The sequence below is a fragment of the Garra rufa genome, chromosome 25 (assembly GCF_049309525.1).
Source record: "Garra rufa chromosome 25, GarRuf1.0, whole genome shotgun sequence".
Lineage (NCBI taxonomy): Eukaryota > Metazoa > Chordata > Actinopteri > Cypriniformes > Cyprinidae > Garra > Garra rufa.
The window spans coordinates 19231131-19248231 of record NC_133385.1 but is presented as its reverse complement, the minus strand read 5'-3'; the positions used below and the strand labels follow the sequence as shown (position 1 = coordinate 19248231).

The 17101-nt window shown below is 34.4% G+C and overlaps 1 protein-coding gene across 1 annotated transcript in view; it reads right to left on the bottom strand.

Moving 5' to 3' along the window:
- Nucleotides 1-17101, bottom strand: part of elmo3 (engulfment and cell motility 3) — a 33757-nt gene that overhangs the window by 3015 nt on the left and 13641 nt on the right. Inside the window, exons 3-19 of the mRNA XM_073831860.1 lie at nucleotides 16939-16979; nucleotides 16751-16823; nucleotides 13156-13206; nucleotides 12788-12957; nucleotides 12591-12690; nucleotides 12360-12511; nucleotides 11725-11803; nucleotides 11090-11140; nucleotides 9689-9811; nucleotides 9475-9597; nucleotides 9288-9392; nucleotides 8508-8616; nucleotides 8223-8359; nucleotides 3319-3482; nucleotides 1783-1895; nucleotides 1585-1689; nucleotides 1413-1492 (exon numbers count right to left, since the gene is read on the bottom strand). Of these exons, the coding sequence (XP_073687961.1) occupies nucleotides 1413-1492; nucleotides 1585-1689; nucleotides 1783-1895; nucleotides 3319-3482; nucleotides 8223-8359; nucleotides 8508-8616; nucleotides 9288-9392; nucleotides 9475-9597; nucleotides 9689-9811; nucleotides 11090-11140; nucleotides 11725-11803; nucleotides 12360-12511; nucleotides 12591-12690; nucleotides 12788-12957; nucleotides 13156-13206; nucleotides 16751-16823; nucleotides 16939-16979 (1776 nt within the window). The remainder of the gene's footprint in view (nucleotides 1-1412; nucleotides 1493-1584; nucleotides 1690-1782; nucleotides 1896-3318; nucleotides 3483-8222; nucleotides 8360-8507; nucleotides 8617-9287; nucleotides 9393-9474; nucleotides 9598-9688; nucleotides 9812-11089; nucleotides 11141-11724; nucleotides 11804-12359; nucleotides 12512-12590; nucleotides 12691-12787; nucleotides 12958-13155; nucleotides 13207-16750; nucleotides 16824-16938; nucleotides 16980-17101) is intronic.

The window sequence follows — 17101 nt, the reverse complement described above, 5'->3', positions numbered from 1 at the left end:
ATTGGTATTATACAGTATATTGGATTTTAATCAGTATTTATAAGTCAATATTAAATATTTCATTCATTTTATTCTTGTTTCCCTATTTTTTATTTAGCCCACCTCTGCCATAATCTAATATTCAATCTTTAAAAATATGAATCATTTAAAAACACTGTTAAATGCAACCTTTAAAAAATCCTCAATTAATATCCATCAAATTGTTATAATGCAAAGCCTAAATTGAAGAATACATTTAAAAAAAATGTTTTAGTTTTTAGTGTTTTATATTTCATTTAGATAATTATTAAAATTAGTCATTTTTTATTTAATGTATTAAATTTTAATAATAATAATAATAATAATAATATACACACACAGCATTGATTTGAATGACTTGAATGTATTTTTATATTAAATATATAAATAAAGAACACCACATTAAATAATTTTAATTTTTTTATTATTTAAAAATTATCATCTTTAATTATAACATCACCTAGAATTATAATATTAAATGTTATAATGTAATTCACTTAGATTTTTAAATAATTAATTTTAGTTTTTAGTGTTTTATTTTAGATAATTAATAAAATATATACACACACAATTTTAATATTTTAATGCTTTTTAAATATACATATACATACAAAACATTTATTTTAATTCTTTTAATGTATTTTTATATAAAACATATAATTAAAAAAAAAACAATTAAACCACATAAATAACAAAATAATACCAAATAATCATTCATATATTTTTTTATTATTTAAAAATGATCATTTTAAATGATAAATTATCACCTAGAATTTTAATATTGAATATTATGATGGTAACGCCTACATTTGCTTATAGATTTTAAAATAATTTATATTAGTTTTTAGTGTTACATTTTTAATTTAGATAACTAGCAATTTTAAATTTAATGCATTTAATTATTTTAATATTTTGTATGTATTTGTTTATATAAAATAAAAATATATAATTAAAGAACACCACATATATAACTAATTAAAGAACACCAGATAAGTAATAATTTAATACATTTATTATTAAAAAAAATGATTATCTTAAATATATAAATTAATACATTTCATTTAGATAAATTTCATTTAGATTAGAAATGAGCACCTAGAATTACAATATTGAATGTGTGTGTACATATAGTGTGTACACACAATTGATTTTAATGTATTTATTATATTTATTATATACAATATCTTAGGGGATATTTTAAATAACATCAAATAGAAACGAATTAAGAACACCAAATATATAATAATTGTTTTTGTTTTTTTATTTGAAAATGATCATCTTAAATGATAAATAATCATCTAGAATTAATAACAATTCTGAATCTCTAGTCAAATTTGATTTTATTTGAATTTTGAGAATGAACAGAAACCACTACAAGCACATTAGCATCATACCTTAGTCTGTTTCCCTTTGTTCTCCTTCATGTGAGGACAGTCTTTCCCAGTTACCACATTTTTGATGTCAGCGACAGGAACTGAGGGGATATCAAAATGTAACAATTTATTTGACTAAGGTCAGCATTCACCTGCTCAAATCCACTCCTCATCCTACAGCAGTGAGACTCACTCTTTTCCTGAAGAGCCTCAATAGAAGGAGTCTCCGAGTCTTCTTCCACATCTCCATAGTGCAAGACTTTGTGATTAGGAGAGAGCCGACAATACCACAGCTTGTCTGGAACAAAAAAAAAAATTTACAATTACAATTTTCTCCAGACAGAAGATCCTGATAATGTTTTTGGTGTCTGAGAGGAGCATGCATTCTCACCTTGCCTCCGTCGGCTGCTGATCTTCCGGAAAAGCGTTCCATGACAGAGACGGTTCAGTCTCTGCTGTCTGATGAGCTCCAGAAGCTCTGGCTTTAGACGTTCCTTCAGCTCACTAGACACAAACACAAGAAAATGCAAGTGATAGAACAATATCTGAGAAATTGTGCCAGTTACAGACTCTCTAAAGTTTTGAAACACTACCTTCAAAGCTTCAAAACGACATGATTTCAGCAAACAAGCCTTCGTTAGGTCATAACATTTTCAAACGTTTAGTCATATCAATGGTTCACCACTAGGTTGCATTGAATCAGTGTCTATATGTGACCCTGAGCCACAAAACCATCTTAAAGGAGAAGTCCGGTGTGATATTGACCTAAAGTGTGTTGAATCATACCGAGTGTGAACGTACCTTGCATATCTCATCTCGGTTTGTGTCCTGCAGTCCAAAATCTGGGGTTAGTTAGCCGATGCTAACAACAGGTTGTCAATGAAGGTGAATAGTTAGTTTATTTACAAGAAGATTTATACAGACAGTACCTGGAAGAAATTTACCGGCCGCCGCCATCTTGAATTTAGTCACGATAAGTCGAGTGACGAGCAGGAAGGAACTTATCAGGTTGTAGTTTCCTTCCTGCTCGTCACTCGACTTATCGTGACTAAATTCAAGATGGCAGCGGCCGGTAAATTTCTTCCAGGTACTGTCTGTATAAATCTTCTTGTAAATAAACTACCGGTGCTTTTTCTGAGTTCTCAATGTCTCGTTTTAAATGTCAGGGCCCTTGGAAGTCTACCAATGAAGTGTGGAGCTACTTTGTGCCTCGTAAATGGCGTAAAACAGTGATTTATTTACATGGCTTCTCCGATGCCCGATTCACTCTCATTGACAACCTGTTGTTAGCGTCGGCTAACTAACCCCAGATTTCGGACTGCTGGACACAAACCGAGATGAGATATGCAAGGTACGTTCACACTCGGTATCATGATTCAATACACTTTAGGTCTATATCACACAAATACATTGTATAGGTCAAAATGACCAATTTTCTTTTTCTTTTATTTAACTTCATTTGGACAACCTTAAAGGTGATTTTCTTTATATATATATATCTTTTTTTTTTTTTTTTTTTTTTTTTTGCACCTTCAGATCCCAGATTTTCAAATAGTTGTATCTCAGTCAAATATTGTCTATATTCCATAAAACCATAAATCAAAAATTGACCCTTATGACTGGTTTTGTGATCAAGGGTGGTTTATGGTTTTTACGTCATCTCAGATGAGTTTCATAATTCTGTAGACATTTTTAATGCCACGAAAGGGTGGAAATAAATATAGATGTCTAAACGTGAGGCTTCAGTGAAGGTAACAGTTCTAGCAAGCAGCTTTTAGTCAATACAACTGAACAAGTACAAACTAGCAACAGTATTACAATAATATTAATACTGATATTGAAAGCTTTGAAACAGTGAATTATTTTGAAGCAGTTGGCTCATTTAAATTAAATATTCAAAAAAATGGTTTCCTCCATTACTACTTACAGCACAGGTGGAGCGAGCGTCTCCTCTTGGTGGAGTCTCTCAGTCTGTCTCAGTTTGAGGATCTCACTGTAGTTCAGTGCGTTCACCTTATTTTTGAAAAGCTCCAGAGATGTGGGTTTGCTGGACAGAGTCCTGGTGATCTGCTCTCGGACGACCTGCATCACCTTTAGAGAAGTAACAAGATTTTTTTTTTAAATCAGATATATTGTATTTGCAATGTCCCGCTGCGTGTCTGTCTCCTCCAATAATCCTTGATGACTACTCGCACACAGACCGCTTGACCTCACTCACCCACCCCTCAACAACATGTCTCTGGGGATCAAGTCAAGAGAATGGAGGTGAACTAAAAGGGGTGATGGGGAAACCTGAATGAAACAGCAGGGGAGGAGAAACGGACACTGAAATGATGGGTTTCTCTTGCAGCAAGCGTCCAACTGTGACACAGACAGAACTGCAATGACAAAGACACTGCTCACTGCAGACTCTGAGGTCAACAGTTTTGAAAACAAAACAAACTAAATTCTTAATTAACTGCTGTAAAAATGACATTATCGTTAAAATACATTATGGTCAGTGTTTAATTTGTGTTTTAATTTATTCCTGTGATGGGAAAGCAAAATTTTCCTTTAGAAATCATTCTAATATGCTTATTTGCTGCTCAAGAAACATTTATTATTATTGGGCCATTCTACAAAATTGGTTGGAAACGTCTTGAAAATAAAGTCTTTTTCCAAAAAAATGGTAATATGTGACCCTGGACCACAAAACCAGTCATAAGGTTAAATTTGAGAGATATATACATATGAAAGTTCAATAAATAAGCTTTCTATTGATATATGGTTTGTTGGGATAGGACAATATTTGGCCGAGATACATCTATTTGAAAATCTGCAATCTGAGTGTGCAAAAAAAATCAAAATACTGAGAAAATCACCTTTAAAGTTCTCCAAATTAAGTTCTTAATGCATATTACTAATCAAAAATTACATTTTGATATATTTATAAAAGGAATTTTACAAAAAATTTTCATGGAACATGATCTTTACTTAATTTCCTAATAAATTTGTGGCATAAAAGAAAAATCAATAATTTTGACCCATACTATGTATTTTTGGCTATTGCTACAAATATACCCCAGCGACTTAAGACTGGTTTTGTGGGCCAGGGTCACATATATGCATATTATAAAATAGGTACACATTTCTTGTAATTGTGCAGTTAATTCTCATATTGTATTTTTGGAAAGTTTGGGAATATTTATCCTCTCCCCAAATTTGTCACTACTGAAACACAGTAATGTATAATTTAATGAGAAGGGTTATATTTACCTATTTAGATTTAGCTTACATCTACATTGTACTTGTTTATAAAAAAAAAAAACATTTGAGGTAAATCCATAATTACATTTTTAACAATATTTCAAGTGTAATTTCTGAGATTTGTTTTATTTTGAATCCAATTTTTCTTTGTAAAAGGCATAAAGTTGATCATACTGATTTCAAAGTTAACTCCTGTGCGACCTTATGGACATTTTTGTCCTTTTCAGTTTCGTTTTTTGTTATAAGTGTGCCTGTGTTAATGCCAACTGCATACATTGCAGGTGTTTATTTTTAATGAAATTTTAATATTTTACCCTCACTTCCTTAAAAAAAAAAAAAATGTACCCTCCGTACAAAAATGCTCACACTTTTTGAACACATTTACCTCAAAATTATGGGGCCTGTCTACTCACCATGTAGCTATAGGAGAGTGTGACACATAAATATTTCCTGATCATAAACATTTTTTTTTTACTTTTTAAAAGAATCAAAAAGATAAATTATGAAATGAGTCAGAACAAATTCACCTTTTCAAATTCGTCACATAACTCTGATAAAAAGGTATGTACATGTACAATCAACCAAAAATTCAGATAACTGTTAATATGACAATATTTACACAACTATCAATACATTGTTGACCAATTACCAAGCATTGCTTAATTTAGTTCAGTATGTGGTGTAAAAATGTAAAGAAAAACACTTAAGCAAAACACGGTCAGGTCAAAATGTCTGAACATTTTTTGGTCCCAAATTTTACTGGTAATGTTTTGGTATAGTATGTCACATTTTATTTTGCTATCCTCACTTACATAAATGAACTAACCAACTAGTAAAAACAATCTCAAAAATCATATCTGGTGTCTGAATAGTTTTTGGGTTGACTGTACATACTAATAGCATCTAAATCTTCTTATTATTAAAATAAAACAAACATATTTATTTGTTCACTCGTCCTACAACACAGAGACAAAACACTCATCCTACCTCAGCTATAGTGAAAACAGCAACTGCAGTCCCGTCACAACCACAGTGACACTAAGCATGTGTGTGTTAGTGTTTGGGTGTGTGTATGTGTTAGAGAGAGTGTATGGTCCCTCCCTCTATATGCCCACCAATAAACTCAGCAAACCAGCCGGCAATGCAATATGCCAGCAACTATTAACGGTCGTTAAAGACAAGCAGCACAGTCAGGGTGCAAAGAAAGCAGGGAAAAAAAGCAGTGAAATGAGTAAGTTATTAGAAAACACACACACACACACACACACACACACACACACACACACACACACACACACACACACACACACACACACAGTGTGAGTAATTTCCCTTCCAAGAGCTCAACTTTTCTCAGGTCTGACGTCAATTGTTGAATCGTTTAACACCGAGCCACATGTTTCTTAACTCATTTACGTTTCCAAAAAACCTCGAATAAAGACAAAAAGGGCACTGAAAATGCTATTTTGACATTTCAAAACACTAAGCTATTTTTGGGATGTGGTTTACTGCTGATGTGTATTTCTGCTAGGAAGCGGGATTCCTTTTGTTCCTCTAATACCCCTTTATAAAGTCTCTGCCCACGCGGTTGGTGTGGTGGGGGCGACGATAAGCGAAAACAAAAGACAGGCCGGTCAGCTGGATGGCTGGAAGGTCACAAAGGTCACGGGGTTTATGGCCTGAAAGCGGTTATTAAACGGAGGTCTGTTTTGTTGCAGCGCTGAATAGTTTTCTTTAACATCAGAAAAGGAGACGCAACAATTTAGGGAATGTTGATATACACAAAAGCACTTAAAAGAAGGAGTTTGTCTGTTTGGCTGAGGAGCGGCATGCTTGTCATTCCACTAGGTTGACATTTCTCAGACACGTCCAGATGAACCGATCAATATCCATTTGTTCTATAAACTATAAATCACTGCTGCAGCCACATCTGTGTGATTGAATTGCAAATTAAAGCTTTCAAGAAGTGATAAACACACTTTGATTTTAAAATAATAGGCAATAAAACTTCAACAATACACTAGTTTTCTAATGACTTGTTTACATCTTTAAAGTCAACATGATATAGCATTCACAGATCATTTTAGGTCCATAATGCAATTTATTTTCAAATTAATGTTCTTAATACACTGCCAGTCAAAAGTTTAGGTTCAGTTAGATTTTTAATGTTTTTTAAAGAAGTTTCTTATGCTAATCAAGGCTGTATTTATTTGATCAAAAATCCAGAAAAAAAATGTAATATTGTGAAATATTATTTCAGGGTTAAAAAAAAAAGAGTTTTCTATATGAATATATTTTAAAGTGTAATTTATTCCTGTGATGCAAAACTGAATTTTCAGCATCATTACTCCAGTCTTCAGTGTCACATGATCCTTCAGAAATCATTCTAATATGAGGATTTATTATCTATGTTGAAAACAGTTGTGGTGCTTAATATTTTGTTGGAACCTGTAATCATTTTTTTTTAATAAAACATTTAAAAGAACAGCATTTATTTAAAATTATATTTTGTAACAATATAAACTACTATTTAAAAGTTTGGGGTCAGGAAATATTTATTCTAATACCTTTATTTAATAAGTGTTAAATTAATAAAAAATTAAAGCAAAGACTTATATTGTTGGAATAGGTTTAAATTATGAATAAATGCTGTAAACTTTTTATTCATCAAAGAATCCTGAAAAAAAAAAAAATATTCAAACGCTCACTGATGCTTCAGAAGCAAACACGATGCATTAAGAGCCGGGGGTGTAAACTTTTGAACAGAATGAAGATATTTTGTCTAAAAATCATATATTTTTCCAGTTAGTACTGCCCTTCAGAAGCTACAGAAGATACTTACATGTTTCCCAGAAGACAAAGTAAGTTCAATTTACCCTGATCTTTGAATTCAAAAAGCTTTTAACACATTGTTTTTCTTCTGGAGCATCAGTGAGCGTTTGAACCTTCTGTAAAAGTTGCATACAAGTCCCTCAGTTGTCCTCAGTGTGAAAAGATGGATCTCAAAATCCTAGTCATTGTTGGAAAGAGTTCAAATACACAAAAATGCTGAAAAACCCAAAGACTGTGGGATCTAAAAGACTTTTCTAAAGAACATCGGGCAGTTTAACTGTTCAGGACAAACAAGGGACTCACTATCACCAAACAAAAAACAGCTGTGGATCATTCCGGTAACAACACAGTATTAAGAATCAAGTGTATGTAAACTTTTGAACAGGGTCATTTTTATAAATTTAACTATTATTTTCTCTTCTGGACTACATATAGACTTTTATGATATATCTTTAATGTAAAATATCTTATTCAGGTCGGTACTAAATAAAAAAAAATAACATGCATTTTGTATGATCCCTCTTATTTTGGTAAACTAACATTTTGCAGATTCTGCGAGGTGTAGGTAAACTTTTGACTTCAGTTTTCCTAGGTTAAATTTAGTTTTTAATATTTACAGTTTATTTCAGCTTTATTTTAAGGTAGCAGTAACCCTGGTCAGAGATGGTATGAGCTGACCAACATAATGAAAAGGAAAGAGGATGTGAAAAAGTCCCTATCAGCAGCACAGATATGGTGGAGGTGATGATCTACCTTATCAAAGTCTTCCTGCGTGGCTCTCATCTCCTTCCACGTCTTGTTGAGGAGCTGAATGCAGATGCAGAAAAGCTCTTCCAGCAGTCGGTCTTGAGCGAAAAAGATGGGATGATAGTCTGAACCGGTCTCAGAAGCTGCGGAAGAGATACCAGTAAAACCATTATATGAAAACATATAATGGCACGAGAATATAGAATGTTTTCTGCAGGATCATGTGACACCAAAGACTATAAAATCATCTGATCATCGCCACCATCTCCAGCGCTGTGTCAGTTCACTCACGGGGTTCTCCGATGCGCAAGATCTCGCACAAGATGAGAGTGAGCTGAATGCTGCTGCGGGCAAACGGACACTCGTGCTTGTCCTCTCTGCTGCTGTTCTCGAGCACAAACTGAGACAGAGAGACAAACAATTATGGGCCTAGACATACTATTATACACTACCAGCCAAAAGTTTTTGAACAGTACGATTTTTAGTAAGATTTTAAAAATATTTTAAAATGCAATTTATTCATGTGATTTTAAAGCTGAATTTTTTACATCCTTTCCCCAGTCACACAATCCTTCAGACTGCTACTCAAAAACATTTATTATTTTTATCATTATGTTGAAAACTGCTAAGTAGATTTTTTCAGGTTTCTTAGATAAATAGAAAGTTCAGAAGTATTCATTTCTATAATATGCTGATCTTTGGATCTTTCTATTCATCAAATAATCCTGAAAAAAAATGTTTTAAATATTGATAATAATAATTATAATAATACGTTTTTTGAACAGCGAATCAGCATGTTAGAATGATTTCTGAAAGATCATGTGGCACTGCAAAAATGATGATACTGAAAATTCAGCTTTGAAATCACAGCTTCGAATAAAATACATTTTAAAATACATTCAAATAGATAGCAGTTATTTTAAATAGTAAAAAAAATTACAATATTACTGTTTTTGCTGTATTTTGTATCAAATAAATGTTTTGTTAAAACATTAAAAATCTTCAAATTACCAATCAAAAACTTTTGACTGGTAGTGTAGATGCATTCATATAGTGACATTTTTCACTCACCCTGCTGTAAGCATCAGGGTAACGAGAGGCAAAATACGCCATGGTGTCCAACGCCAGGAGACCCGGAGGACACCGGCTCAGGTCCTGACCAGGGTTACTGTTATTCTAACACACAAACACACTCGAATTTAGGATTTGAGGTTCGTCATGGAGCAGTATTCACACTTAAAGTTTTTGTCATACTCACAGAGAAGCCCAGTTTCTTAAATTCTTTAGCGCAAAGGGAACGTCTACGTTCGTTACTCAAACTGCTCTCGCTTTCCGTCTCAAACGCAGCCTGCCTGAGTCCATGAAGCATGTCCCTCTGGTCCTAAAGAACATCAGAGAAATGTTGTGTGAGAAATAAAACTGCACTGAGCAACTCCAAAAAAATCACATAAAGATGCAGAATGAAAGCAAACCTGGTTGTAAGAGTCTAGAGGCGTCCTCATACGGGCCTCCAGGTGGTTGAGACGGACCGTCTGCAGCACATACAGGTAGTGGGCCATCTCATCTCCAACTGAACTAGAGCTGTGGATGATGTTCTGCAAACAGCATCAGATATGTTACATGATATTTAATGTTTATATGTGACCCTGGACCACAAAACCAGTCATAAGTAGCATGGGTATTATTTGTAGCAATAGCCAACAATACATTGTATGGGTCAAAATTATCGATTTTTCTTTTGTGCCAAAAATCATTAGGATCCTGTTCAAGTAAGATATTTAGTAAATTTCCTTCCATAAATATATCGAAAGCTAATTTTTGATTAGTAATATGCATTGCTAAGAACTTTATTTGGACAACTTTAAGGGGAGACACTGCAGGGAAAAACATGCACCTGTCAAGTTTGAGATTTTGGGTTTTTTGGTGTTTCATTAAGTGTTTTTTTTTTTTCAGACTAGTGGAAAGAAAACACCCAAAAGGCACTGACTGTTCATTGTTTCTTTCATAGCATTTTATCTATTTGTGTCAATAGATTACAATTACAATGCATATTTTTAAAGGCCGTTTTCACAAAAAGAGTTTTTTCTCCTACACTGAGCCATAAATCTCCACTTCAGTAGCACTTACACACACCAAACTTTACATGTTTATTCCTGTCTATATTCTGAAGGTTTTTACAGAGGGATTTGTTCATATATAATTTGCTTGATTTTATACATTTTATTCCCCCCAAAATGGTAAAAAATGCATTGTTTTCTGTCTGTTTTTTCTGAATTATGGCATGACGAATGAGATACCCAAAATTCCCTCTGTAAAAACATTTGACTCTAATATGTAAAAAAAAATAAACAAGAATTTTGAAACTGTCTTGATTCAGTGTTTAGATTTTTGTACTAGAAATGTATGCAAATTAGTACATATTTCATTAAATAATGCCTCATTTGCATATTTAAACCTAACATTTTTAAAAACTTGTAATACCAAAAATGTTTGCAATTATCAATGTAATCAATTAACTGAGTAACTATGGTGATAACTATTAGTTAAATTTTTTTTACCCTATTCACCTGCAGTGTCTCGCCTTAAAGGCAATATTTTTCTTTTTTGCACCCTCAGATTACAGATTTTCATATAGTTGTATCTTGGCCAAATAATCCAATCCCAACAAACCATACATCAATGTAAAGCTTATTTATTCAGCTTTCAGATGATAAATATAAATCTCAATTTCAAAAAAGTGGGCCTTATGGTTTTGTGGTCCAGGGTCACATGTTGTTAGAAGTCAAGTATATATTGAGATTGTGATTGGAAATGTTCACTGTGACAGGATTTTTTTAAAACATGAATGAGCAAGAGCTTCAAAACTTTCTCACCTTGTGAATATACTGGCGTAGGTTCCTCTTCTCAAGAAATTCAAAGAGCTCCTGAAATGATTTCAAGTTCAGAAACACACCCAAAAATAATATGCAATATCATTTAAACCAGTTTTATTAAACAAAATCTGACATTTTCCAATGCAACTGACACGTTCAAGGCCCAGAAAGGTAGTAAGAACATTGTTAAAATAGTCCAAGTAACATCAGTAGTTCAACCTTAATGTTAGGAAGCTACGAGAACTCATGGTACTCTCATGAACGCACATCGAAGACTGACACAGAAAAGAAGAATTGTTGAATAAAGTCGTTATTTGTTTTATGCACAAAAAGTATGTTTCTGGGCTTTAAACGTGGTAGTTGTGCTGCTATGCAGGGTCAGAAAGCTCTTGGATTTCATCAAAAATATCTTTGATGAAATCCATAATTTGTGTTCTGAAGATGAATGAAGGTCTTACGGGTTTGGAATGACATGAGGGTGACCAATTAATGACAGAATTTTAATTTTTGGGTCAACTATCCCTTTAACTAATAAAAGGTGAACTTATTTTGATTGCACTACTGTTATCCCAACAGACAGTGGCAGCAAAACTTAGATATCAGAGAGACAAAACATTAAGCTCTCATCCTCTCACCTGTCTGTCTGCCTCGCCACCAGCCAGCAGCATCGCCATCAGCAGAGCCATGGCCTTAGTCTGTAGCTGCTGGTTTGTTCTACGGAACATCAGAAAAAAACAGGGAAAATGAGAAATGTTTATGTTAGAATGCTGATTTAAAAATCGAACACATGCTAATCTTAAATGTGATTAATATCTACAAGTCAAACCGAAAGGTATTTTCAGAAAGAGGAAGAAACATTCACTTGCATGACAAAGGAAGTAACGTTTATTTGTGTGTTGAGCAGAAGATAGGACAATGACGCCCTCTAGAAATATATTTCTCTTTTTGAATGGAATGCAACTGCTGTGTAATTTGATAATGTAATTATTAAAGTGAATTAATTTAAACAATGGTGCTTTTATGATTATTCAATTTACTGTTGCTGGACTTTGTTTTAGTAAGCATTGTAAACTGTTATTAGACATCTGCTATTGAAACCGTATGTTAGTCACTGTTTTCAGCATAAATGAACCTCAATGTAGAATCATGATTGTCATCTATTGTCTTTTATGTGGTGTATTTCATACCCCCGTCTATTGTAGTTCCTCTTCCACACCCATAAAATAAACATTGGCAATACAAATAATCAAGCGCCCACTTCTGTACTTACACCTGCAGATGGGAAATGAGTCTCTCCAGGGTGATTTCCTGTTTGACCTCATTAAACAGACTATTGCTGCTGAGCACCATGCTCTCCAGGATAGCCAGTGACACCTGCTGGATAGACGTGTCCAGAACCTTTGCATTCACAAAACTGGCGATCTGAAAAACAAATACAAGTGAATAGTAAAAATAGACATAGGTAACTAGGTAACCAATTAAGTGTGTGTAGCTTTAGTACCTTTTTGGTAAAGACACTGGACAGATTCTCCCAGGACACAATGCCATGATCCATAAGCTCCATGAAAGCAGTGAGAGTGTGTGTCATTATCAGAGGAGCCCTGGAGAAAGAAAAATCATATTTTTACTGGTTTATACTTAACTTTGAACAGTAATAAAAATGTCATAAGACAAAGAATAGACATGCAGGAAACTGACTCGTGAGCGTCCTCTACTATCTTGACGAGCAGGGAGTGTCCATCACGGCTGATAAACTCTTGAGCAAATGTGATGTCAGTGGAGACATCAGCAAGCAACTTCAGAGAGTCACAGCGCACGCCGGAGTCTGAACTCTGAATGCCTTTATACAGATCTTCAGCACAACGGCCCTGACAAATATAGTGTTATAAATCACCAAGCAAGAAAATGTGGCCATTACATGGTACTGTGGTTGTGTACATTTGACACTAACAAAAAGAATGAGTGAACAGATGTGTTTAGATACACTGTGCGAGTTAAATACTGTTGTTGTCAAACTCTGGTTGCAAAATGACCATTTTGGGCACATGAGGTTGTGTGATACTCACTGGTGCTTTGGTTAAACGCAGGATGCTGCCATTTTTTATGTCTAGGCGGTTCTAGAACAAAAGTCATAAAGTAGCCAACAGTTAGTGTACAGGAAGTGATAGTGTTATTATTAGACATTGTTTTCACTGGTACAAATGTGTGTAAAAAAGAGACAGACAGATAGCAAGAAACCAAAAAACAAGACAGACAAAGATGGATACAAATAAAGTCAGAATGACAAAAACAAATAAGAATGACAAAAAGAACAATAAAGCAAGCAAGAAAGACACACAGACAGAACGAACGGACAAGAACAGTCCAGAAAAAAGGTCCAAAACCTCTTTATTGCTTTAAGACAAAAACAAAACAAAAAGAGATAATCAGTTTAACATTTCTAAAATTCAAACAAAGAGAACAAAACTAAATTAGCTCAACATCACCCCAAAAAACACATTTTCTTCGACAAAACATAAAACATTTTTAACAGTCAAGAAAGAACAGCCAAAAAAGAAAGACAAAAACATAGAAAAAAAAAGAACAGCCAAGAATAAAAGAACGGTCAAGAAAGAACAGCCAAGAGAGAAAGAACAAAAGAACAGCCAAGAATGAACAGCCAAGAAAGACAAAATAGACGGAATTACAGAAAGAATATTCAAGGACTAAAAAGAAAGAACAGCCAAAAAAGAAAGACAAAAACATAGAAAGAAAAAAACTGTCAAGAAAGAACAAATCAAGAAAGAAAGAACCGTCAAAAAAAAAAACTGCCAAGAAATTAAGAAAGAACAAATCAAGAAAGAAAGAACAGCCAAGAAAGAAAGTCAAGAAGGACAAAAAATATAGAAAGAAAGAACAGCCAAGAAAGAAAGAACGAAAGAACAATCAAGAAAAAAACAACTAAGAAAGAACAAAAGAACACTCAAGAAAGAAAAAGAACAGTCAGGAAAGAACAGCCAAGAAAGACAGAATTAGAGAAGGAAAAAAGAAAGAACAAAAGAATAGTCAAGAAAGACCAAAAACAAAGAACAGCCAAAAAAGAAAGTCAAGACAGACAAAATATAGAAAGAAAAGGAACAGCCAAGAAAGAACAATCAAGAAAGAAAGTCAAGAAGGACAAAAAAAGAAAGAAAGAAAAAAAAGAACAGACAAGAGAGGAAGACAGAACAAAAGAAAGAACAAAAGAACAGCCAAGAAAGACCAAAAAGAAAGAATAGTGAATAAAGAAAAATATAAAAGGAAAAGAGAAAGAACAGTCAAGAATAAACTGCCAAGAAAGAATAAAAGAACAGTCAAGAAAGACCAAAAAGGAGGATCAGTCAAGAAAGAAATAAAGTCAAGAAAGACAAAGAAAGACAAAAAAAGAAAAATAGAATGAACAGTCAAGAAAGACAATAAAAGAATAAGAAAAAATTAAAGAAAGAAAAATACACCGCGTTCCAAATTATTATGCAAATTGGATGCAAGTATCATAAACATACATTTTTTAGTTTTTCAATTAAACTCACGGATGGTATTGTGTCTAATGGCTCTTTGGACCACTGAAATAAATCTCAGACACCTGTGATAAATAATTTGCAAGATATGCCCAATTAAAGGAAAAGTACTTAAAAAGGACGTTCCACATTATTAAGCAGGCGACAGGTTTCAAGCAATATGGGAAAGAAAATGGATCTCTCTGCTGCCGAAAAGCGTTAAATAGTGCAATGCCTTGGACAAGGTATGAACACATTAGATATTTCACAAAAACTTAAGCGTGATCATTGTTCTGTGAAGAGATTTGTGGCTGATTCAGAGCACAGATGGCTTTGTGCAGGTAAAAGCAGAATGAGAAAGGTTTCTGCCAGACAAATTCATCGGATTAAGAGAGCAGCTGCTAAAATGCCATTACAAAGCAGCAAACAGGTATTTGAAGCTGCTGGTGCCTCTGGAGTCCCACAAACCTCAAGGTGTAGGATCGTCCAGAGGCTTGCAGTTGTGCATAAACCTACTATTCGGCCACTCCTAACCAATGCTCACAAGCAGAAATGGTTGCAGTGGGCCCAGACATACATCAAGACTAATTTTCAAACAGTCTTGTTTACTGATGAGTGTCGTGCATCCCTGAATGTTCCTAATGGATGGAGTAGTGGATGATCCATGTCCCAACAAGGCTGCGACTTCAACAAAGAGGTGGTGGAGTCATGTTTTGGGCGGAATCATAAGGAGAGAGCTGGTTGGCCCCTTTAGGGTCCCTGAAGGTGTGAAAATTACCTCGGCAAAGTATGTCGATTTTTTGACTGACCGTTTTCTTCCATGGAACAAAAAAAGAACCATGCCTTCCGTAGCAAAATCATCTTCACGTATGACAACGCATCATCTCATGCTGCAAAGAATACATCTGTGTCATTGGCTGCTATCTGCATAAAAGATGAGAAACTCATGGTATGGCCACCATCCTCCCCTGACCTCAACCAGATTGAGAACCTTTGGAGCATCCTCAAGCAAAAGATCTATGAGGGTGGGAGGCAGTTTGCATCAGAACAGAAGCTCTGGGAAGCTATTCTGACATCCTGCAAACAAATTAAAGCAGAAACTCTCCAAAAACTCACAAGTTCAATGGATGCAAGAATTGTGAAGGTGATATCAAAGAAGGGGTCCTATGTTAAGTTGTAACTTGCCCTGTTAGGATGTTTTTTTATTGAAATCGCTTTTGATTTCAGTAAATATGACCACCCAATGCTGCAATGCTGTTTTCAGTTCTTTACAACCTATACAATGTTTTAACTCTGTTGTGCATAATAATTTGGAACAGTGCATTTTCAGTTTTTTATTTTTGAAATAAATACTGTGATCATTAGGAGGTTTGTTCAATAAAATTCGAATTATACCCGAATGGTTGATTACTTGAAAATTATACTGACTGTCATTTGCATTGACTAATTATAAAAATCAGGAAAAGATACCATTTGCATAATAATTTGGAACGCGGTGTAGTAACAAAAGAACAGTCACGAAAGACAAAAAAGAAAGAAAAAAGAACAGTCAAGACAGAAAGGCAGTCTTTAGTAGAGTGTTGATTAAATATGGCAAAGGAGTTGTGTTGTGTTGTTTTTGTCTGTAGTATTGCATCACTACTAGTTTATTTTCAAGCTCTCAGAGTGAGCGTCTGGAAATCTGCTGCAGATGCTGCTGGCACTTGAAGGGCCCTACTTACGGTGTCCAAAAACCCATTTGGAGAACAGCCTAAGGCTTGGTGGTTTATGTGCACAACTGTAATTCAAGCCTTTGCCTCTACTTGTCTGGGAACTCACAATCTCCACACTCTCACTTCACACACACACACACACACACACACACAAACACACACACACACACACACACACACACACACACGCGCACATCTGATGATACAGACACATAATACTACACACTTTCATCAGCTCTCTCAGTCACATCCCCAGGAATCACAATACAGTCAGACAGACAAAAACAGCCACAACATGAAGTCCATGTCTGACCCCACCCAAGGCCAACAACAAATATACACCGTCAGATAAGTGAAGCACAAATGACTGGATTATAGTCCCCATACACAGACACTAACAAGCTCATACACATATCTAGGTGGAAATGACCTACAGATTCAGTGATGTACGTCTGGATCCCATCTGCATACTGCAGAGCATAGTTGTCAGGACCCGGAAGATTCCACCTGCAAAAATAATACAACACCCTTTACTAAAACAGCTATTTTACATCATGGAAAAATATACACAGATATTTCAGTGATGGAAAAACACACAAACACCTTAAAAACACACACTTACTTGTCACAAACCTCTTTTATGACAGCAGTGAGGGGCTTTTTCTGAAATAAAGGAAAATTATGAAATGTAAGTGTTCACTAGCTAACAAGACAAAATGCAAGCAAGGGTCAATGAGATGATGCTATATTTTTGTCTGAATTTATTTAAAAATACATTAAAAAAA